Source organism: Trichomonas vaginalis, chromosome III, assembly GCF_026262505.1.
Source record: "Trichomonas vaginalis G3 chromosome III, whole genome shotgun sequence".
NCBI classification, from domain to species: Eukaryota; Parabasalia; order Trichomonadida; family Trichomonadidae; genus Trichomonas; species Trichomonas vaginalis.
Window position 1 is genome coordinate 20278152 of NC_067205.1, and position 24944 is coordinate 20303095.

The window sequence follows — 24944 nt, forward strand, 5'->3', positions numbered from 1 at the left end:
TCAATGTGACATTGAATTTTTTTCAATATTTTTTTCGGATCGAAAAAAAATGGGGCAAGAAGAATCTTTGCCGCCATATCCAACGGAAGAATCAGTGATAATTATCAATGATGAGTCCGTGACTTCAATGCCATATAACATTCCCGATCCAACAAAAGTTAGATGCATTGTTATTCAAAAAGCTCACCTGAAAAAGATGATTGAACTACCGTCACTAACATCACTATGTTATAATTCAGCAAATTTAACAGATGTTCCTTCATGTATTTTAAAATTAATAGAAAATTGTTCGGAATTAGAAACATTAGACTTAGGCTTTAACAAGTTAAAGAATGTAGACAAGGTAATACTAGGAAATAAATCAATTAAACAACTATCTCTTTATCATAATAACTATACTGAAATAGATTTATCTAAATCACATTTACTAGTAGCCGATTTAGGGTGCAATATGCTCACACATTTTCCAAAACTACCTCACTCCTTGAAATCTCTTTCTTTAGATTTTAATAATATCTCAACTTTCAACGAAACAAACGACAACATGCATAGACTATCATTAAAGAACAATCATATTTCATTACTTGATCCAAATGTACTTTTCGGAACTTTAAAAGCATTAGATATTTCATATAACCAAATTACAGAGCTTCCTAATCTGATTTCACAGTTTCCATTTCTTAGAACTATTGAAGCATCTCATAATAAGATTACAAAAGTCGGATCAATGCCTCCTCTCATAGAATCAATTGATTTAAGTTTTAATTTTCTCACAGACTTTCCAGTTAACTTTAATTCTTTACCAAAACTCAAAACAGCTAATTTTGCATACAATCAAATAGAAATTATACCAAAATTACCTCAAAATCTCCAATCTTTGATCATAAATGATAATAATGTCTCTCATTTTAAGAAAGCGCATACTTCTAAGCTTTCTTATCTTCTAATTAGAGGAAACAAACTCAAAAAACTTCCGAAATTTAAAGAAAATAGATTATTTGAATTAAATTTCTCTTCAAATCTTCTTACTTCACTTGTTAACCTCGACCATCTTGATTTTGTTAGGTCAATTGACTTATCCGACAACAGATTGTCGACTCTTCCTGAAGATTTGTTCAAATTACCATGTTTGATTTATTTTTCAGCATCAAGGAATTTATTGAAGACTCTTCCAGACTCAGTAACTGATTCCAAACTTGTTTCTCTGAATTTGAGTCAAAATAATATTGAAATTTTGCCAAAGTTGCCAACAACACTTGAAAGACTAATATTAGCACACTGCAACCTCAAAACCATCGATAACTTCTATGATGAAAGCAATGAAGAGCTAATTGAAGTTTATGCACCAGGAAATTGTTTAGAAACGATCAAATTCTTACCATGGTTTGAAAAAGTAATTCTTTCACGTAATTTATTTAAATTCATTCCAGAATTTAATGAAAAACTGAAGTATTTAGATTTATCACATAATATTCTTCAAAATTTACAAAGAATTCATTCAAAACACCTTGAATTCTTAGATTTATCATACAATTATATCACAAATTTAGATATTTTAACAGAAAAATTAGAATTTTTAGATTTATCTTATAATGAATCATTAAATACAACAATTGATGAGTCCAAGACACCATTACTAAAAAGTATTGACATTGTATATACGAAAATCAATCTATTACCTCTTCCACATTGTTTTCATGTTTCAAGTGAAATTTCGAATGAAAAATTTTTGAGAAGTAATCCAACAAAAGATTTCGGATCCATTTCATTGATAAAAGGAGATCAATACGTATCACAAGACTACGCTTCTATTGTACACGACCTTAAACCAGGCTTTACACTGCTTACAATTGTTTCTGGACTTTATTCAGGAAGAGGAGCATCAATTGCCGCGAGAACAGCAATAAAAACATTTGAAGATGTTTCACAAATATCAGACAAAAGTCATTTAACTGCTATATCCAATAAAATTGCTAAAGCATTGGATGACATCAGGTTTTATGAAATAAGAAGTATTGGATTTGCTTTTCTCATGAAAAAAATTTTGTTTGTCGATCTTTTTGGAGAAATTTGTAGTTTTGTTGTCAACAAAGATGGAAAGATTAGAATAATAATGAAAGGACCAGATAGTGCCCAGTTTGGTCCAAAATCTATCCCTGTTGAAATCTCTAATAAATTTTTATTTGGAAACAAAAACAAAGTCACTCATTTGGAAACAAATATTGAAGAAAATGATAAATGGATCATTTTCTGTTCAATGTCAATTATCAAATACATTCCAATGGAAGTTATTGAATTAATTGCTTCAAATGCTCAAAATCCATCTGATCTTTCATTCGATCTTAGAAATATTGCTTATTCTTACTCTCAATCAGAGAACTTAACTGTTTGTTCTATCAAAGTTTAGAGTAAATTGTTTGTCTATTTTTTTTATATTTACCATGGATGCGCTTATAAGTCAAAGCATTACATGACCTGTTTTGTTAAATTTGAATTTCTGGCATGAAACAACATTGAAATTTAATCTTTGTATATATCTTGCTAACATTTTATCAGAACTTCATTGATGAATAGTGAACGGAAGATTTTCCATCTATATTTTCGCATCGACAACTATTGTATATATATACAACGAAATTTCAAAATGAATTTATTGTTATTTTGAAAAATTTCAAAGAAACAATAGAGTATTCAATTTTTTTGAATTGAAAATGATCGATAGATTTTATAGTTTTAAGTTGTATATTTGAGTCTTCGGACTCATTATTACAATGTAAATCATATAGCTGCACAACAGGCTTTCATAGGGATGAATCGCCTTCACGTATATGGTCCAAGTATTATGGAGATATTCTTCCACCTCCTGCACTTAGCGGAAAAAATGTTGATGTAACCATTAATAACAAAAGATGCTTTACATATATATGTTCATTCATTGAAATTCAAGAAAAAGCAATTAAATTCGAAGGCATTACAGATTATTATTTTTTACTTTGCGAAAACGTTTTCAACAAAGGTCCTGGAACAATTTATATTAATGGTGATGATAAAAATGATATTATTATTGATCAATTTTGTTCGTTTGAAAATAGTTATCCATCCGAAGGTCAATTTTCCTATTTAAACGGCAATATCAATAGTACAATACTCCAAGGATCAATTTCAAATGGAGGAAATAGCTCTGCATTTAAAGGAATGATTTACCAATATCAAGGCTATACATCTCTTTCAAAAACAAACATTACTAATTGCGTTTCGGATTTCGAGACAGCTTTTTATTATAATTATGTTGGGTCCACAACCAATGCTTTATTTTGCAATTTTGAAAAATTGGAAGCGAGTTCAAATGGGATTACTAATTTTGATACATGTGATGGTAAAGTTGAAAGATGTAATTATATTAACAATCTTCAAAGAACAGATAGTTATGGTATAGTTATTGATTGGTCAAATAAAGTCCAAATATTAGATTCGGTTTTTCAAGGAAATAACCATAATAATAAAGGAAAATTATTTTCCACTGTTTCTGGACAGATTTATATAATTAAATGTAATAATGATAGATATACAACCAATTCTGTCGGTGGGATAATTGATAATTCCAATATGAAAACACAATCATTTGCTAATAACCTAAAATTCATTCGATTAAGTCCATGCGAGGGAGAAATAATTTTAGTGCATGAAAAGGGAAGCAAATTATTTAACAAATATAGATATTTTCTTTTTGGTTAATGCTTTGTTTCTTTTTTGGAAATAAGTAATCAATAAAACATCTAAATTTACACTCTTCTTTTTTTATTTTCTTGGACAATACATCATGAGATATAACTTCAAATGTTATAAAATACTCATTTCTCAATTATAACTATGAAAATCCTTAGCCATTGGCACAATGAAACTTCTTTGATATAAGATTCAGTATTTAAGATATAGATTTCATTCATTAATTTTTCAAGTACTTTTTATGTTAAGTTCTACGTCGAAATTCAAGATTTTCTACGTTCGAACTGTGTCGAATATTGGTTAAGATTTGGATAAATAATAAATTTAACAAATCTTTTCAGGATGATTGATCTTGAATTGGTATTTATATTTTCGTGGATAAATATAAACGTTTATTTATATTTAACTCATCATAGCGGAAAGTTATCCTTATTTGAGTCTATATGAAAAAATATTAATCTTATCATATTTTAAATTATAAAAAATAACAGTATATAAGATCTATTGTAAAAGCATGGAAGATGTTTTTGGTAATAATAGAACTTTCTTTAGTTTTTTTGTCTTGATGAGATAATAATCAAGAGAAAATTATAAATGTATGATTGTTTCAGAGTAAATTGTAAGCATTCACTTTACAGTGATCTTTGGAGACCTCTTGAGTGTATTGGCAACCATACAAACTTCATCGGATGCTTGCTTAAGAGCAGCATCAGCCATTTCTTGCGTAAGTCCATCTGCTTCGATTATACAATTTGAACGGAACTCTTTGATTCTTCTGTGAGGAACAAGCTCCCATTCAGCTTCCATTTCAACTGTAAGATCCTTAACTTTGATACCATTATCTTCGAGAATATGCTTGACAGATCCACCAAAGCATGATCCGTAAGCTAACATGATATGATCTGGGGGTGTTGGACCTGCACTGCCATGTCCCGAACCTGTTGTTAAAACAAGGCCTCTTCCAGCAGCATTTTGGCCAAACCAGTTATTATCCTTTATTAATTTAACGTTTACCTTGGCAATTTCTCTGCCTGTTGGAATCTTAGCGAAACTTCGAAGCATTCTGAAATTTGCTTACCCGAAAAGGGTGACAAAATTTTATGGAGAAGTTGATGATCGCTTTTTTCATTCAATATTTGATTTCAATTCTTAAATAAAGAATATTTAGAAAAGGTATATGAATATGCATCTAAAAATAAGTTCAAAGATGTTTGAAAAATTGAATGCTATCGAAAAGTGCCAAAATCTGTTAAATTTTTATATGAGTTCAGATGATGATAAATCAGTTCATTTAAGTGGAGATTCTGATAATGATGATAAAGTACTAGAACCCACAATGCAACGCCGCGAGACAGAAGATGATTCACTTAGTGATGAACTAAATGATAGGAAAAAACCAAAGAATGATGGAACTTCAGATGGTCCTAAACCAAAATCTCCGAAAAATAGAAAATACTCCGACACAATTGATATTAATTCGACACCAAGAAGTAATAAAGGAGATAAAAATTCCACAACAATGATCGTAAATGGGTCAAGACCCGATGATAGCGATTCAGATTCGATAGATTCTAGTAGATATCAAGATACAGAAGCTGAACCACCTTTAACGCATCCACAACAGAATTCAAAACCACCACCAGCTCCAAAAACAACGCAGCAAAATACTAATACTACTCAACCTGTTGTTGGACAACCTCCAGCACAGCAACCTCCAAAATCTAAGGGTTGCATATTATTATAACTTTGTTTTGTTTATTTTTCTTGTATTTTATAAATTATTGAACTAGTTGTTATTATTTGCTAGCTAATCACATTCAAATCTCTGATGTTTTTAATATTAATCAGAATTAAAAGTATTTTCTTCATATTAATTTTGTTTTCTACCAAATGTAAAACTAGTTATAGAAGTATTTTGAAGTTCTTAAGAATCAAGTTTGTAGTAGTCACTTTTTATTCCAAATGTTTGCTATCAATGGGAATTATAACTCAGGCCAGCACCTGAGTTAAGATAGGAAAAGTTGTTAAAATCCTATTTTGTGCCGATAAACTTTTCTATGATGACCAAGAACATATACCAAAAACTTAATCAAAATTCATATTCTTTCAAATATCTATATTAACTCTTTTTTGTTATTAACACATTAATGACGTACGGATTTTAAAATAAAGACTGATCAAAATGATAAAATGAGAACAAAATTTTTAACTGAATCTTTAATTTTTTCAAATGAATCTTATGATTTTCTTGTATTAGCAACAACTTTCTCAAATATCAATTCAAATAATGATTCTAACCAAATATATTTTAATAATGAAAATTTGATTCAAATCAAAATTAGTACATTTGTTTATTGCATTAACCAAAAAAGCGGATTGATTTTATTTCAAAACGGTATTATTCAAGGTTGTTCTTTTGCATCTAATAAATTATATCGACAATCAATTTTTCAGTCAAAAAAGAATGCAAATATCGAATATTGCTGCGCTTGCAATACATCTCAATATTCAGAATTTATTTACCCTAATTCAAATGAATGCAAATCTTTGATGTCAAATTTTTCAGAAACAAAAAGCCGATTTCAAAGTTGTACAGGAACTATTGGTTGTCAAACATTCATTCAAAAGTATATTAATTACTACAAATGTGGAAATGATTCAGCAGGAGCATCTATTGAGCTTTACAAAGGAAAAATTGAAATAAGTTATTCAAATTATATTGATATTGAATCAACGAGTTATTCTAATTTTATAATTATTGGAACCGGTGTAAATGCAACAATGCGAAAATGCTTTTTTAGAATTAATTAAAGGATATCAGAATTTAGTTGGGCTATTTTTATCGAAGATAGTACAATTATTACTCAAAATATTAACTATACCATGGCAAATTTAACAACAAATAATGTTATTATCAAATCCGATGAATTCGACTACACATTTGTTAATATTCCTCTGATTCAAACAAATTTAAACTATTTTTATGAAACTGCCATGAATGGATGTTATCTTTTCAAATTCACTTCCTTTACTGTATATATACTGTTTATTACCAGCAAATAATTAGTAAATTAATATATAAACTCAATGAAAATTGATTTATATTCAAATTTGTTGTATCAGATAAAAATTATTATTTTATGTCAAATGTCACTTTTTATTTGCTTTCATATGTCAAAGTTATTATTGACTCAGGTAAGATCCTGAGTGAGAATTGTTTACAGTGTGAACAATAAGTTTTAGTATTATAGTTCTTTAAATAATAATAACGTGTATTTTGAATTTAATTAAATTTAATTTAAGAAACTCAATTTAAGTTAAATTAGAATAATAATCTCAAAAGTTATTTATATGCTAATATAATTCCATTGATTTAAAGTCCAATATTAATTAATATTATAAAATGAAAACAAGATTTCTAATCGAACCTTTAGTTTTTGAAAATAAATCAACTTCTTCTCGAGTGATCGGATCTGTTTTTTCTAATATTCATTCCAATCAAAACTTAACACCAATATATCATGATATCGAAAGTCAAATCCAAATTCAAGTTAGTTCATTTGCATTTTGTATCAATCAAAAAGACGGTCTCATGCTATTCCAAAACGGCATTATCCAAGGCTGTACTTTTATTTCTAACAATATGAATAGAGATTCGATATTCTATTCCAAAGAAAAAACTATTTTTGAGTATTGTTGTGCAAGCAATACATCTCAAGTTAAAGAGTTCTTTTTACAATTAAAAAATGAAAGCAAGTTATTGATGTCAAATTTTTCTGAAACAAAAAGTGAACATCAAAGTTGCACAGGAACTATTGGAAGTCAGTCATTTATTCAAAGATATATTAATTATTACAAATGTGGAAAAGATTGGGGAGGAGCATCAATTGAATATTATATTGGGATAATGGACATTAGTTATTCAAATTATATTGATGTTGAATCAACAGGTGAAAGTTTTATAATTTTAGGATCTAGTGTAAAAGCTAAAATGAGTAAATGCTTTTTCAGAATTAAGGGATATAGATATTTGATTGGATTATTTAAAGAAACGAATAGTGAAACAATTACTATAGAAGATTGCATATTTATTACGGAAAATATCAATCATGATATGAGATATTTAACCACAAAGAATGTTATTATCGACTCAACTAAGTTAGACTATTCTTTTGTAAATATTCCATATCTAAAAACAGATTTCATCAAATTTGATGAAACAGATATTTTCTATTGTATCTTTTCCCAATATTCATCATATTATATTTTTTATCTAGTCAATTTAAAATGAATTTTTCCATTTTAGTGAAGCATTATGGCAACACTAACATGACAAAAATTAAAGTCCTTTGAGATATATATTCTATGATGTAGGTCAATGCTATATTTACATTATTTTTAATTTTTATTGACCCACATAAAAAATGCCTTTCACTAACATGATTTATAACGTGCTTTCTCCGAAAATGATAGACTGGTATTATATGTATTGTGGAGCATATTTTTCATTTTTTTTGAATAATTTTTATCATGTTAGTGAAGCCTTAAGGGACCACTGCACGGCCAAACAAGACCTATCGTCTTTTAAAAATCTTCAACGAAAATTAAGTTACGGTCATTTGAATCCCTACAAGATGCTTGTCAAATTCCCTTATTATCAGCATTCAAATTCTCTTTTCATATTAAATATTAAAATTATTAACGATAAAATTGGAAATTTATCATTCATAATAGCTGTTAACTGCCTATATTCATCATATACGACCATTTGATTCACAAAGAACTTCAAAATTTCTGTTATTCATTTATTTTGTAGGAGATTTTTGTTATGATTGTAGAACATATAGGAGTAAAAACGAACTGTAGCATGAATTAACAAAGTTTGAATATTGATACACGTAAAAATGATAAGTATTCAAAGGGATTATTTTGATAAATTCTATTTGGAATCATATTCTATGAATAATGATTTACATCGATATAATTTGAACAGATATCTATTCATATTCAATCAGACCTAATATTTAAAAATAAAAAATATTTGAAATTAAATTCAACTAAAAACTTAATGATTTGCATATGGAATTGACATAGTTATCATGTAATACTTCTAACAAGACTTTTCTGAAAAAAATTGTATATAATAATGACTTTTCTCTCAATTTAATTTGCAATAAAATTCGCAGATATTAGATTTTAATTAATATAAAAATATTGGCCAATAAAAATTTTTGATCGATCCACTTTTAAAATCAGAAAATCGTGAATTTTTAAAACACGCTTCGAAAATAGAAAAAAAATCGAAAAATGCAAATCATCTCAAAACTCGCCCATTTCAAGATTTTCCTTTAATTCGAAATGACATGATGCTAAAGTATCATACCAAAAGGTGTGTATATTGATGAGAATTCAAAAATATCAATCTGATGAGTAGCAAAATAAGTATTTATAATTGAGGCGAAAACGATAAATCTCATTTCGCCTCTCAATTTTTCTGAGTCTCTCAATTTTTGAAGTGGTTCCTTAATTTTGCCATCTTTTTTTTATTATATAATTATTATGCGACTAAGTATTAAACGTTAAAAGGTCAAATTTTTGTAAAAGTTCCCACTCATAAATTGAATATTGAGAAAAAAAATTAAATAAAAAAATTGCACTTCAGTTCATTTTTCATAATAGAAAATGGGCATTGTACAAACAATTACAGATGTTGTTACAGATAATAAAAGATATTATAGATGCCCAAAATGTGGTAGAGAAGTTTGGGCTTATGGTGTCTATCAAGGAAATATTTGCGAGAACTGTAGTGGAACCTTTGCCCATGGTTTATTAAAAACTTTAGATAATATAAGTCCAGGTATTACCACACGTCTTGATATTATGTGTGACCTTAGATCAAAGTATCGTTGCCCAAATTGTGGAAAATGGTGTTATGGAACTGGGAATTTAGTTGGATCTCCTTGTTGTTTCAGAAAATGGTTTAACATGAATGTAGCTTCGGATTATGCTTGCTCATTGGAACAATTCTTAGCCAATTATGATTCTGATGGCAGTATTACACTTGATGGACACAGATTTGAAAATATCATCCCACAAAATTGCTTAAGAAGAGCAAAAGATTATATGATTGTTCATACAAAATGGGGTTGTGGCAATAATGCAATTAACATTTGTTTAAAAATACATGGATACTCAAAACAATTATATTCATCAGATTATGAACATAATCCAATAGGCTGTGGATGGAGTTGGGAAAATTTTTATGAATTAAATATTAAGCCTAACTTCGAATACTGTGGTTGGAGGGGACATGAAACAGTAGCTGAGCAGGTTGAATATAATTGGGATTACATTGATGGCACTAATTATAAAAACTACTCATTAATTATTATGGGAGGACAAGATATCTGTGCCCACTACACAATTGTTTTGGGTGTAAGCACAGATAAAAAATATTATATTGTCACAGATCAAAAATTGCAAATTTGGCTTGTTGATTTATCATTGTTCAAAATGATAAGCGTTTACAAGGCAACAAGACATATCAACTTGTATCAACAGCACTCATTATATAGAGTTGGTTAACATATAGTAAACGCTCTTCTATAAATATCTCTTATCATTTTTCTTTGATTTAATAGACCAGGAAAATCATTTTCGGTTGGATTTTTTAAAATTAAAATATTGATTATGATTATAAAACAAGATTTTGAATAGTTCAGATCTCAAAACAAACTTCCTCAATTCTACTGCATAATAAAGCTCCAAAGTTTTAAACATCTTAACTTTTTTATTTATGTGTCACTTTTTATTTTTCTTTAATATGTCAAAGTTATTATTGACTCAGGTAAGATCCTGAGTGAGAATTGTTTACAGTGTGAACAATAAGTTTTAGTATTATAGTTCTTTAAATAATAATAACGTGTATTTTGAATTTAATTAAATTTAATTTAAGAAACTCAATTTAAGTTAAATTAGAATAATAATCTCAAAAGTTATTTATATGCTAATATAATTCCATTGATTTAAAGTCCAATATTAATTAATATTATAAAATGAAAACAAGATTTCTAATCGAACCTTTAGTTTTTGAAAATAAATCAACTTCTTCTCGAGTGATCGGATCTGTTTTTTCTAATATTCATTCCAATCAAAACTTAACACCAATATATCATGATATCGAAAGTCAAATCCAAATTCAAGTTAGTTCATTTGCATTTTGTATCAATCAAAAAGACGGTCTCATGCTATTCCAAAACGGCATTATCCAAGGCTGTACTTTTATTTCTAACAATTTGTATCTAAATTCAATTTTTCGTTCAAAAAAGAAAACAATTATTGAATATTGTTGTGCTTCAAATACCACTCAGTATACAGAATTCTTTATGCAATCTTCTGGTGAATGCAAATCACTGATGTCAAATTATTCTAATACAAAGAGTATTCATCAAAGCTGCACTGGAACCTTTTTCGGCCAAATGTATGTTCAAAAGTATATCAATTACTATAATTGCATGAATGATTCAGGAGGTGCATCAATCGAATTTTATGCAAATAACAGTGACGCAAGCTATTCAAATTATATAGATATTGAATCAACAGGAGATTGCTTTATTGTTATAGGATTTGGGATAACAGCTAAAATGAGTAAATGCTTTTTCAGAATTAAGGGATATAGATATTTGGTTGGATTATTTAGAAAAACGAATAGTGAAACAATTACTATAGAAGATTGCATATTTATTACGGAAAATATCAATCATGATATGAGATATTTAACCACAAAGAATGTTATTATCGACTCAACTAAGTTAGACTATACTTTTGTAAATATTCCATATCTAAAAACAGACTTCATCAATTCTGATCAAACATTTACATGTCGTTGCATCTATTTCCATTTTGCATATTTTTTATTTTGTCTTGTTAATATAGAATGAAATGCAATATCTTGTTCTTATGTATGTTTATAAATATAAGTCAGAAAACACAAAATTCAATCTTAACAGAAGATCTTCTCAGAAAATTAGAATTAAGGATGTATGGATTTCCCCAATCCACTAGGGCTGCTTGCTGTTTGGGATTCGCACTGTCCCAAATTGAAATTTTTCAATGAGTTTCAAGAAAAAAATAAAAAAAATGGGTGAAGGCAAAAAGAATTTAAAAAGGGTTATCTATAAAAGTATAATATTATGTGCAAATAAAGTAATTTTAGATAAAATATCGCTTATATTAAAAATATATGAATTTGAATAAATTAGAAATTTGAAATTTTGCCTAAAAAAGTTAAATTCTATACTTGCAGTATGAATGTGTTGTAATGGTAGTAAGAATGGGCTAGCTCAAAGCAACTGCTCAAAACTTTCCCGCCAAAGACGCAAAAGTGTCATTTCTGCATGGAAGACCATAGCTGGAGTCACGCTCAACCATCCCCTTGCTGGTATGATGTGCAGCCTTTGTTCTGACCAATCATAGTGCTGCTTTATCCATACCAGCAAGTGGTTTCAGCATCAGACCTCCGCTTGGTCTTCCATAAGAGCCCTGCAAATCAGAAGCACAGTAATTATGCAGCCTAGTTGCTAGGGTATAGTAGCTAGGCCGCATAATTATTGTGCTTCTAGCGATATTAGTTATACGTTATTGCACGCATTCACTTATACTACCACTCTCTCGCTCCTAAAAAGTCAGATACTTCGTAATTACTAGAATAGGACCAAGTTCTTCCGAGGCCTCTCATTGCATGAGAGACTTCGGAAGAGCTTGGCCCTAAAGCATCTCACTACGGCTCCCTGGTCTACAAAAGGCTAAAGAAACTACAATTTTGAGTAGAGTCCTTCCGAAGTCTCCCATTCAATGAGAGGCCTCGGAGGAATTCTACTCCAAGGTAATGCGCTTGTAGTTTCTGACTCTCTATTGAACGAAAAATGTAAATTTACTCGAAAAGAGCAAAAGTTCTTCCGAGGCCTCTCATTGAATGAGAGACTTCGGAAGAGCTTGGCCCTAAAGCATCTCACTACGGCTCCCTGGTCTACAAAAGGCTAAAGAAACTACAATTTTGAGTAGAGTCCTTCCGAAGTCTCCCATTCAATGAGAGGCCTCGGAGGAATTCTACTCCAAGGTAATGCGCTTGTAGTTTCTGACTCTCTATTGAACGAAAAATGTAAATTTACTCGAAAAGAGCAAAAGTTCTTCCGAGGCCTCTCATTGAATGAGAGACTTCGGAAGAACTTTGTTCTAGTGTAATGCGTGTATATTCTTGGGTCCAGGGAGAGCGAGAGAACTGGTTTGTAATTCGTTTTTGCTGAAGTTCTCCGGATTTCTCTCAATTGAGGAAGGAAATCCGGAAAACTTCAGCATGAGTTAATTGTGATGTAACTCTCTGGGTATTTACCGGCCAGAGAGCGAGTAAAATATTAGAGAGCGCATAGTCTCAGCATAGGTATGCGCACTATAAATATACGTTATTTTTTACTTTCGTATGAAGAAATAGCTTCTCATTTTTATGCTTCTATATACTTTGTTACTAAGTAAATCGCCTATTTTCTTATTAAAGCCTAATTTTTCCACGTGATTAAGAATCTCTGCATCCAAAAAATTCGTTTTCTGCTTTCAGAACGCGAAAACATGCAGTATATCTCAAGATAATGGGAAATCTTTCTCTTATATTTTCCAAAAAAAATTGAGTTTTTCGAATTTTTGTCATCAAATTTGGTGTTTTTCTTATCAAATTTGCAAAATCAAGATTTTTTTGGAGATTTTCAGCAAAACAAAACACGGTAGATAGATGTTATTTTATGATGTCTATCTGATGATGATCTCTTTTTTGATTTTTAGTAGAAATTCAAAAATTGTTTAACAAAATAATGATGATATCCTCTTTATCTTGAGATATACTGCATGTTTTCGCGTTCTGAAAGCAGAAAACGAATTTTTTGGATGCAGAGATTCTTAATCACGTGGAAAAATTAGGCTTTAATAAGAAAATAGGCGATTTACTTAGTAACAAAGTATATAGAAGCATAAAAATGAGAAGCTATTTCTTCATACGAAAGTAAAAAATAACGTATATTTATAGTGCGCATACCTATGCTGAGACTATGCGCTCTCTAATATTTTACTCGCTCTCTGGCCGGTAAATACCCAGAGAGTTACATCACAATTAACTCATGCTGAAGTTTTCCGGATTTCCTTCCTCAATTGAGAGAAATCCGGAGAACTTCAGCAAAAACGAATTACAAACCAGTTCTCTCGCTCTCCCTGGACCCAAGAATATACACGCATTACACTAGAACAAAGTTCTTCCGAAGTCTCTCATTCAATGAGAGGCCTCGGAAGAACTTTTGCTCTTTTCGAGTAAATTTACATTTTTCGTTCAATAGAGAGTCAGAAACTACAAGCGCATTACCTTGGAGTAGAATTCCTCCGAGGCCTCTCATTGAATGGGAGACTTCGGAAGGACTCTACTCAAAATTGTAGTTTCTTTAGCCTTTTGTAGACCAGGGAGCCGTAGTGAGATGCTTTAGGGCCAAGCTCTTCCGAAGTCTCTCATGCAATGAGAGGCCTCGGAAGAACTTGGTCCTATTCTAGTAATTACGAAGTATCTGACTTTTTAGGAGCGAGAGAGTGGTAGTATAAGTGAATGCGTGCAATAACGTATAACTAATATCGCTAGAAGCACAATAATTATGCGGCCTAGCTACTATACCCTAGCAACTAGGCTGCATAATTACTGTGCTTCTGATTTGCAGGGCTCTTATGGAAGACCAAGCGGAGGTCTGATGCTGAAACCACTTGCTGGTATGGATAAAGCAGCACTATGATTGGTCAGAACAAAGGCTGCACATCATACCAGCAAGGGGATGGTTGAGCGTGACTCCAGCTATGGTCTTCCATGCAGAAATGACACTTTTGCGTCTTTGGCGGGAAAGTTTTGAGCAGTTGCTTTGAGCTAGCCCATTCTTACTACCATTACAACACATTCATACTGCAAGTATAGAATTTAACTTTTTTAGGCAAAATTTCAAATTTCTAATTTATTCAAATTCATATATTATAATAACAAGACTTTTTTTCTTCATCATTCATGTATAATATATATGACACTATTAGATATATATTTAGAATAGTATTATTATAAAATTTTTAAAATTTGTTTGAAATGAGCATAAACCATGAAACAAATCATATGTTATCTATTGATCTTAATCAGAGCAAATCAACTTCTATCTTAAAATCTGCAATTTCTTGCTACTTTTTTTTTCATTTCTTTTATTTTGTTTCCAAATAGCCTCTCAATTGGATTAAAATAAGGAAGTCAATTTGGAAAATTGTTTTCACTTTAGGAGAATATAATTTTCCATTTGGAAAATTTAAAAAGTGAGACGCGCAGGATTCGAACTTTTTTAAAAGTTGATTTAAATGAATTTTAGTGTGGAATATAAGGATAATATCATATTTAAAATAAGAATATACTAGTTTAGGTGGTATTAATTTTTTCGATAAATTTGAGAGTATGTACGTTTAGGGCATGAAAAGTGTCAATTCGCTCAGCGAAAGCTGAGCTAGCTTCGTTCTCGAAAGAATAGGGAAGGAGTGAAAGAGAGTGATACAGATGTTGACACATTCATATCATTTCAACAAATTTTGATCAAATTGAAATTCAATGAAATTCAATTCACTTCATATCCTTCAGTCAGTACATTGACATCCTTCTACATCACAATGATAACTCGTACATCAATAGTTCTACAACTAACTCAGAAAAAACAAGATTTTTACTTCCAGCTTACAGCTTTTAAAAAGTTTCGATGATAAAAATCACTCTACTCTTGTTTATCGATATGTTGTGATAGTAGGTAAACGTATTCTTATCGATATTAATAAGAATATTTTTACGAAAATCTGAACCAATTACAGAGTTATTCATAAAGTTTATGATAACTGTAATTACTTCATCTTTGTTTTATATTTGAATAAACAATTTAATTTAATTTGCATAATATTTTTTGGTTGAAAGACAGGAAACTTAGTTGAGTTTGTATTATTTTTATCGTTTAATTCATCGTATCAGTGAGTGATCCAGATATTTAAGATATTTAGAAAAAATTTATTAATTTGATTAACAAATTTTAATCAAAATAGCAAAAATCTATTTGATAGCTGTAAACAAACAATAATTTTTATTTCAAGCAAAATCACTTATTTTCATCTAAACGTATAAAATTGTCAATTTTATGAAAATAAATTGAAAATCTCATGAAATGTAAAGGAGAGTAATATTTTTCAATTTTCTTTTTTTTCTTTCTCTCAAATATTTTCTGTTGGGAATTTTCTTGTTATCAAAAAATAATTTTAATATTTGTTTATTTCATTACATACAATAAAATTTTAAAAACTCTATTTCTTCTCAAGAAAATTTTTTTCCTTCATATGAAGAAACATTTTGTTCTCCATTTGATACTGAGTCTAAATCTCGATTTTTGAATTTTCTTCTTTCCAAATTTCTTTTTTCCAAATTAGAAGTTTAATTCAAATTTTCAATAGTTTATATATTTTCTCAAACCGTCTTAGATTTTCTCACTTTTTAGGGATTTTCTCTCAAAATATACAAAAATAGTAATATCAATACATGTGTCTAATATACTTTAAAACCATCGTGACAAAATTCAAAAACGAAGAGTTCTTCTCTCCAAATTTTTTTCAAAATCAAAAAAATGAGATAAAAAAGTCCGTTTGGAAAATTCATTTTTAGCATTTTAGGAATTTTCTCACTTTTCTTCCAAATTGACATCCTTAATTAAAATATACTACTATTGAAATATATTTATAATATTCATCAATATTTCATTCGACGATTATTGGGGATTGGGATTGATCCCAGCCCACCTCTCAATTCCTTTCAAAATTTGAATATGGGCTGGGATTATCCCTAATAATCGTTATCGTTTATCTTCAAATGGCAATAATAGCTAAAAGATATAAATAGATATACTATGTGTTAAAATTAATATACCTCTCCCAAGCAATGAAAAAAAAACTTGGGCTAAAAATGTCACTTTTGGGCCGCCCAGGGCTTAAATTTTTTTTCGTTTTACATCCTTATTAGAATCAAAGAATCTTCGAGTTTCTATATTAAAAACGAATTTAGAATATTACTGATTGAGTTTCTATTAAATATAAATGTAGCATTGACTAAGTTTTTGCATATATTGTAGAATGTTGTATTCAGATTTTGTATTTTTATGATAATTATATTGAGATAGTGAGTGAAATATATTCTTTATAGCTGATGTTTTATTGAATTAAAATAGAATAATAAAATATGAAATCATTTTTTATTTGATTTAAAAGTCCAAAAATCAGTAAAAATAGTTGCTCATATATTGTAAATTGATTCTAAGAACAGAATGTCTTTGATTCATTTTGATAAAATTTTCTAATATATTTATTATAATCTATCAAAGATAGTATCAGTACCAACAACTGCTCGATTGTGAATTAATCTTTAGCCGTTATTAAACTGTTTTCTTTTAGTTTGATATAATATCTCATTTTATTTTTTAAATTGATCTACGAAATATGGCAGACGATTGGAAATTCAGATGATCTCAGAGAATGTTCTTTCTAATACTGCAATTTATAATAAAAATTCTGATTTCCTTGTTTTCACGCTGTCTATTTCCTTTTAGAGCTCTTTGAGTTTTTCACAGATGCATTTTTATGATCAAGCTATACGTGGTAAAAGAGAACATAACTTTTTTATAATGAATAAGTTAATTATTACAATGAAACCTCTGTTCTAATGTTTTGATCCACTATTGCATGGACTTTATCGTTTTATTGACCCGATTTACAATGTATCATTAATGGCCATAATTAGAAAATAAATTTTTTTAGCAACAAATGTTTCGGGCAATCAGGCACAATTCAAGAATTCCAGAGAGATCTCGAAATATGCTGGGTATTAATGTTCCACAACCTGTAAATAATGATGATCTAGCATTATCACGTCAAGCTGAAGATCAAATTACTAATTTACAAGTTAGGTGTTCAATTTCAACTCTACTAGAAACTTATAAGATTATTGAAACAGTTAATGAATTTTCACCTCCAACACCATACTTTTGTTTATTACTTTTACCTCCGATTGACTTATGCAATATTGAATTGCCAGAACCCTTATCAAAACTTCACAGAGTACAGAAACTGTTTAGGGATTATGATTCAGAGGACGAGAAGCAGACAGAAGAATTAATAAACTGGATTTTAGCAAATCCTTCCATGGGATTGCGAGAACTTGAAATCAATTTATATATCAATCCAAGAAAAGTTCGCCATTATAAAAATCTCTATGCAAAATTACCTCTACATTATCGTTTATTGATCAATTCGAAAATTTCATTTACACCAGAATTTTCTCAATATCTGTATACATCAAAATTACTTTCCAATTACGATAGCAAGCAAATCAAACAAGATTCGTCTACAACTGCTTCAGATATTTCGGATTTAATTTTTCCCAGCCAAAATGCGAATTCAACTGAACTACAATTCAAATACATTGAGATTGCAATTGATGACAACCTCGCCGAACTCATTAAAATCATCAGTGCCATACAAAATTTCAATTTTGATTTAGTATACGCTTACAGATCCCATTACATCACTCTTTTAGATCTCTTTGCATTATTTGGATCTGTTGAATGCTTCAAATACATGTTACTCAATAGATCATCCATTAATAATACAGAAAGATTTGCAATTGCCGGCGGGAACCTTCAAATTTTCAGGTTAATTACACAAAGGAAGCAAATTGACCCTGAAAACTTCTACATCTCTCTTTATTACAGAAGAAATGATCTCTATGATTGGTTCCATTCGAATTTTGTTTCTGATAAAAGTGAAAACATATCAATTGTGTTTTCTTTGACACAGTTAATGGACATTCAAGCGATCTATGCAATTTCGCAAAGAAATGATTGTTTCCCATTAAATGATCTGATCAATTCTCTTTATGAAGACGGAAATTACGAGATTTTGCGTCATATTACGAAATTTGGCATCACTTCACTTAATAATGTCATATCTTTTAGTGACAAAGAAATTGTATTTAATTTCATGAATCATATGAATCAAGATAACTTCCAAAAATTGTTTATGTTTAGTGTCACGAAAGGATATAAAGAATTTGCAGAAATAATGATTCATCATGAAAAATTTGACACAATTAAAATTTCTGACATCAAAGAACAACTCAAAACATATGCACCAGAAATATTAGATATGATCACAGACAAACTTAATAAGATCACAGATATCAAAGTGATTTATCAGAAGTATTTGAATGGATATGATATTCCAACAAATTTCATTTACGAATTATTGGATTATACAATTGATGTCCATGATTTTGTCAGTTTTAATAGAATTGCTCAGGTTTTCGCAATTGCTTTGACAATGGAACAACTCAAGAAGTTGTTTGATAAGTCTTGTTGTGTATTTCCTTATTTGTACAGACAGTTTATAAGGCTCGACAAAAATGGAGATGAAAAATTATTTTTGTTGAGACATTTTTACAATCATATGGATACTCATTCATGCACTGAATTCTATGATTATTTCATGAAAGGAAATATTCCTGATTTGGATGTGATTGACTGTATTTCTCTTTGTCAGAGCAAAAATCTTAAAATTGAAAATGGATTTACTCGATATTTAGAAGAAAGAAATTTGATTCCGTCAAAAGAAAGAGAATTGACAATTGCAGAAATAATGCATCAAAAGAACAAACAAAATACAAATGATAACAGCGAAGCAGCGAAAGATATTAATGAAACAGAATCAAAATTGTATGGATATTGGAGAGATTCTCCAGATAATACTAGCAGATGGAGAATCAGTTCTGCTGTCCGTCCTCTACCAACTAATCCATTTTACACTCAAAATCATGCATTATTTAACTACAAATATGGTTTCCCAACAATCCCCACTAAATCCCCAAATTCATCAAACAAACCTGTTCAAAATCAAACTTCTCAAAATAATCCAAACAAACCTGTTCAAAATGAGAATTCTCAGAATTTTCCAAACAAACCTGTTCAAAATGAGAATTCTCAGAATTTTCCAACCAAACCTGTTCAAAATGAGAATTCTCAGAATTTTCCAAACAAACCCGTTCAAAATCAAGGTTTTCAAAATAATAGTTTTAAGCCATTTGCTCGTACTAGTTTTCCAAGTTCATTTAGTGAAGTACAGTATAATTTTTCACAATGGCAGAACAGATCGAAATCACCGATTGAAATTGAGTTAGATCGAATCCAAGCCAATAAGAAAAAAGAGAAAATAATGAACAGTTCTGCTGTTCCTTGGGGATATTCCGATGAATCAAAATCTATGTTACAAAAACCGAATTTGAATCCAAATCAAGTGAAACCACCTCCACCTACAAATACAAATATAAATCAAGCCATTGGAAATTACAAATACAAAGATGGAACACCATTTGAAGTCAAATGCCCAGACAGACCAGGATGGTTAAGAACATTGAACAGAATCGAATCAAAAGAATTGTTTTTCATCTTAAATTCTCCTCAATTTCATGAGTTCGTTTCTAAACCAGAAAACAAAGAAAGACTTCTTCAAATCATCCCTTCATCTCCAGTTTTACTTACATTTTGTATGGATTGCAAATTACCTAAATCATTCTTTGACCAAATTTGTGATTTATGCATTGATTACAGCACAAATACTCATACTGGTTCCAAATTCATAACTGATTTCATCTTCAATGATTACAACAAAGATTACATCAATTTAGATCATATGATACAATTTCCAAGTTTCAGAGATATTGTCAAACGCATGGATTTCACGAAAGAACAGTTTGATATGATAAGAAACATTAATTACTTAGACAAACGCCTCATTTTTAATCCAAGAAATGCAGTTTATTTACCAATTGATGAGCTTTTCTGTTTCGATCGTGATCAAATCGGAAAAGCTCTGAATTACATCGAAATTAATGATGAAATTGCAGTCAAAATTTATCGTAGGAATTTGAAATTGAGTGCAAATTTGTTGAGAAAAGATCCTATTTTGAAACTAATGAAACTAGAAGAATTAGTATTTAATTTCACAAAATTCTGGCCGCATACAATTATACTTGAATTATTGGATGAAATTTTGTCACGTGATTTGACAAATAAACAAAAGTTCAAAATTGCAACACATATGAACTTTACTGACATGCAAGTCAATGATTTTATTATTGCAAACAAAGAGAAATTCAATAAAGATATCCTTGCTTTTTATTCTGCAAGAACAGGACAATTTATTGTAGACAAAAATACATATGTTTCTGATTATTTCTTGACAAGTTGTATCAGAGATAATCAATACAAAGAAGACTTTTTGTTAGTTTTCATGGAATTTAATTGCCATAAGAGTGGTCTCACGAAAGCTCTCCATACTGCAATTCATTGTAAAGAAATATCTATTGTTAAAAAACTTATTGAAAAAGGTGCAATTTGTGAAGCAATTGTTGAAGGTTATACTGCACTTCAAAAGGCAGCATTAATGCGTGGAAAACAAGGAAAGCAGATTTTCGAGTACATGATGACATTGAACTTAGACAAAACATATAGAATGAATACTCTTTCATTTTGTGCAAAACATTTGTATGATGATAACTCAAACAAAATTTATCCTTCTATGAAAATAGGAAATTGGAAAAATAACGGAAAATGTGACATTTTGACAAAAGTTGCTCTTTTGGAAAGTAGAAATACTTTGTCAGACCAACAAGTATCTGATATTTCTGTATTGGATATTAATGAAAAGACCGAAAATGCTCTTTTGTTTTTCATCAATTTCACTAATTGTTTACATATTAATGGTTTTAATAAACCTGCAAATAAAGTGAACGATCAAAAAACAATGCAAGAATTAATTGAGAAATTCTTGCCAAAGGCTTCTGTTAAATTCAGAAATGTCTACGCTATATTGCATGATAAACCAGAAATGATTGAAGCAGATGAAGATTTGACTGATTTGTTGTTTATCGCAGTTAAAAAATCTGGTTTCGAAACTGTTAAAAAGATGATCGAAAAAGGTGCAAAAATCAATGAAGTTGAAGGATATGTGAATCTTTTTAGTCCTAGTTTGGAAGCAATCAGACAATACAAGAGTGATATCTTGAAACTTTTCATTGATAATGGATTAAATACAAATGAAGTTTATGCTTCTGATGATTTCACACTTATCAACGCTGCAATTCAATTTCGTTCATATGAATGTTTTGATTTGCTTCTTCCTGTTTGTGATTTGGTCCACAGAGTTACTAAGAGTCCAATGGAATGCGCAATTCGAGAGTACCTTAATGGATACAAATACTTCGCATTGACTCTTTTGGATAAAATTGATCCTGAAATCGAATTAATCGAAAACAACCATTTCGCTCAATTTCTTCAACATTTGGATGATGGAAAATTATTTGGAATTCCTCATCAACTCAATGAACCGGAAAAATTCTCCGGTACCAAAGTTACAAGAGAATGTGCTCAAACGTATTTAGTGAATTTGATTCGTGACGCAGTATCAAACAAACATCTTTTGGATTTGAGAAAAACTCCTCAACTAAATCGTTTAGATTTATCATTGAAATCATTTTGGGGACCAAAATAATATTATTATTTATCTTATATTAAAATTTATTAATGAATTGTAATCTTTTTTTAGGATGCATCTACAACTTTCAAATTTCTTCTAGCAATATATTTAAGGAGGGAAAATATAGCAACTATGATATGCAAAAAATATAAATGAAAAAAATATATTCACCTTTTGACTACTTTTCATGGATAAATTTTTAAACGCACAAATAATGCGCAGTTTGAATGTAAAATAGTCGTTTTTGTGCGTTTTTTGCATTTCTAGGAAAACCTATATATTTCATATGTCAATAGAATCAAAATTTATTGGTTTTGAAAGTTTTTAAGGGTGCACTTACCACTTTGTGACATGCTCTTACAAATTCAATATATATTTCTTAGAATAGCAAAAAAAGTATAACAATCATATTATTCATTATATATAGATTTATGATTCCTTAGAAAATTGGATGTCAAAAAATTTATATCAGTAAGTGGTAAGTTCACCCTTAATTTAATCGATCTTTAACGGTTAATTCACAATGTAAGTTATTATTTATTTTGATCGTAAGAATAGAAGAGTTCTTATTAGTTTGAAAGCAATATTACGACGTTGTTTTGGATTTGGTTTTGAGATGTATTTGCTAAGGTCAATATAATAATCATAAAAATATCCTCTTTTCAATTCTGGTATTACATCATGAAAAGATATATTAAAGTTTTTGTTTTCGGCATTAATTAATAATGATGAATTATTTTCTATTTTAAATGGAGCCAAATAAACTGTAAAATTTCGGTTTTCGTTTTTCATTGTAATATTGCCTTTATCCGTTTTTGTTAAAGCGTTTTCGTCATCTACACTTAAACTAGGATTAAAATAAACTGATGGCTGATTTGTAATAATAGCACTATGAACAACCGATGAAAAGCTTAACCTCAGTTTCGATAGAATGTGTTCGAAAGTAAATACTACATTAGGCGCAGCTTTACTTCCAGTTTGAATACTTCTTAAAACATCAGTACAATTGGACTGATTTGACAAATTAACTTTGATACCAGAAAGCATCATACCACCTAAATCTTCCCATGGATAATACAAATAAAATGTAACGGTTTCATCATCTTGATAGTATATTCTATCAGAATCCGAAATTGGACTAAAATTTCCATCTCCGCTAGGGCATGTATATTTTTTGTTATTATAATCCACAGCTCCTGAAGTAACAGAAATTGATATATTAAAATTTGTGGAGAAAAAAACAGGAATTGACTGTGAATCATTCCGGTAATTACTATCAATTTTCCAATCTTGTATTATTCCCGTTATATGCGCATCTTGGGGAGTTCCAATATTTTGATTCATTCAAAATTATAAATTCCCAATTTATAAAGCAAAACATTTAAAGAAGAAAATACATTTATCATTCTAATGATATAGAAGTGTCACTATATATTTGTAGAATATATATATTAGACTATATTTTATAAATTATTAACAACTGATCAAATTCGTTAATTGCAATGATATCAAAAACGAATGAATTCATTTTTAAGTAATATTAAAATACCCATCAATTCGAATTTTTTTGTCCTTTTTTTAATGAATTTGTAAAGCCAGAAACAAGTTGAAGTGATTATTATTTCAATATGCTTCAAGCATTATACTGAGCAAAGCTCAGAAAAAGCTTGTATTATATTTTGAAGTAATAACTGTCAAACAACAATTAAAACGTGACATTTTTTTGTTCCGAAATAATAAACTTCAGAATTATTTGAAACCTTTTCAACTCTTATTAAAATTAGTCGATAAAAAATTGAATTTGGTAAAACAAATATAATGTGTTCATCCGAATTGCCAAGTCTGCATCCTTAAATCAATATAGTTGGTTTTCCATATGTTGGCAAATAATTGTTTTATATGTCAGTGCTGCCGCTATATCAGGAGGTGTGTTTAGCTTACCTATGTAAAATTTTTGTTTATACTTTTGTTATATTTTCTAAATATCTGCATGAATACACGAAATTGTATGAGATGAGATAAAAAAAAGGATACAGCAATGCTTTCATTCAATGAAAATATATTTTTCATGCACACAAATCAATGTGGGAGCATATTGCTATTGATAGTTTCCTTGTAAGCTCTTAGAATAGAAAGCATGAGAAAATAAAATTTTCATAATTATTGAATGCTCTCTCAAAATTGTAGAGCATGTGGAATCTTAATAATGTTTTAGTTCCGATGGCATGTTCATCAATGACTATTTACTACAGTATTTAAATAATATGGTTGTAAATGTTCAAAATTCATTTCATTAAAGAGAATGATTTATTTTGATTTTAAAAGTAATAACATGACTCTTAATAGTTTTAAGGCAATATTATGAAGTTGTTTAGGATTCGGATTTGAGATATATTTTTGAAGATCAATGTAATAATCATAAAAACATCCTCTTTTTAATTCCGGAATTATATCTTGAAAAGCAATACTAAATTTTTTTTTCGCTGAATTAATTAATAACAAAGAATTTTTTTCATTTTTAAATGGAGCCAAATAAGCTGTAAAATTTCCAT

At 29.4% G+C, this 24944-nt stretch overlaps 5 protein-coding genes across 5 annotated transcripts, besides 6 other annotated features; 4 read left to right on the top strand and 1 right to left on the bottom strand.

Moving 5' to 3' along the window:
* Positions 1–43: 43 nt before the first annotated feature.
* On the top strand, positions 44–2432 carry TVAGG3_0734470 (uncharacterized protein; the record flags this gene model as incomplete). The annotated part of the gene is made up of 1 exon (XM_001327660.1): positions 50–2407. One exon carries the CDS (start codon positions 50–52, stop codon positions 2405–2407), a length of 2358 nt encoding a protein of 785 aa, XP_001327695.1.
* A 1810-nt stretch (positions 2433–4242) lies between these two features.
* Positions 4243–4800, bottom strand: TVAGG3_0734480 (YhfA family; the record flags this gene model as incomplete). Its single annotated transcript, XM_001327661.1, has 1 exon — positions 4354–4788. One exon carries the CDS (start codon positions 4786–4788, stop codon positions 4354–4356), a length of 435 nt encoding a protein of 144 aa, XP_001327696.1.
* A 128-nt stretch (positions 4801–4928) lies between these two features.
* On the top strand, positions 4929–5548 carry TVAGG3_0734490 (uncharacterized protein; the record flags this gene model as incomplete). Its single annotated transcript, XM_001327662.2, has 1 exon — positions 4988–5470. One exon carries the CDS (start codon positions 4988–4990, stop codon positions 5468–5470), a length of 483 nt encoding a protein of 160 aa, XP_001327697.1.
* A 2500-nt stretch (positions 5549–8048) lies between these two features.
* Positions 8049–8269: a mobile genetic element.
* Positions 8270–9297: 1028 nt separating this feature from the next.
* On the top strand, positions 9298–10489 carry TVAGG3_0734510 (uncharacterized protein; the record flags this gene model as incomplete). The annotated part of the gene is made up of 1 exon (XM_001327663.2): positions 9409–10311. The coding sequence occupies one exon, from the start codon at positions 9409–9411 to the stop codon at positions 10309–10311; it is 903 nt and encodes a 300-aa protein (XP_001327698.2).
* Positions 10490–12434: 1945 nt separating this feature from the next.
* Positions 12435–12495: a mobile genetic element.
* Positions 12496–12649: 154 nt separating this feature from the next.
* Positions 12650–12730: a mobile genetic element.
* Positions 12731–12883: 153 nt separating this feature from the next.
* Positions 12884–14092: a mobile genetic element.
* Positions 14093–14246: 154 nt separating this feature from the next.
* Positions 14247–14307: a mobile genetic element.
* Positions 14308–17604: 3297 nt separating this feature from the next.
* TVAGG3_0734560 (ankyrin repeat and EF-Hand domain-containing protein 1 family) lies at positions 17605–22407 on the top strand (the record flags this gene model as incomplete). The annotated part of the gene is made up of 1 exon (XM_001327664.1): positions 17629–22407. One exon carries the CDS (start codon positions 17629–17631, stop codon positions 22405–22407), a length of 4779 nt encoding a protein of 1592 aa, XP_001327699.1.
* Positions 22408–22716: 309 nt separating this feature from the next.
* Positions 22717–22749: a mobile genetic element.
* Between the last annotated feature and the right edge of the window lie 2195 nt (positions 22750–24944).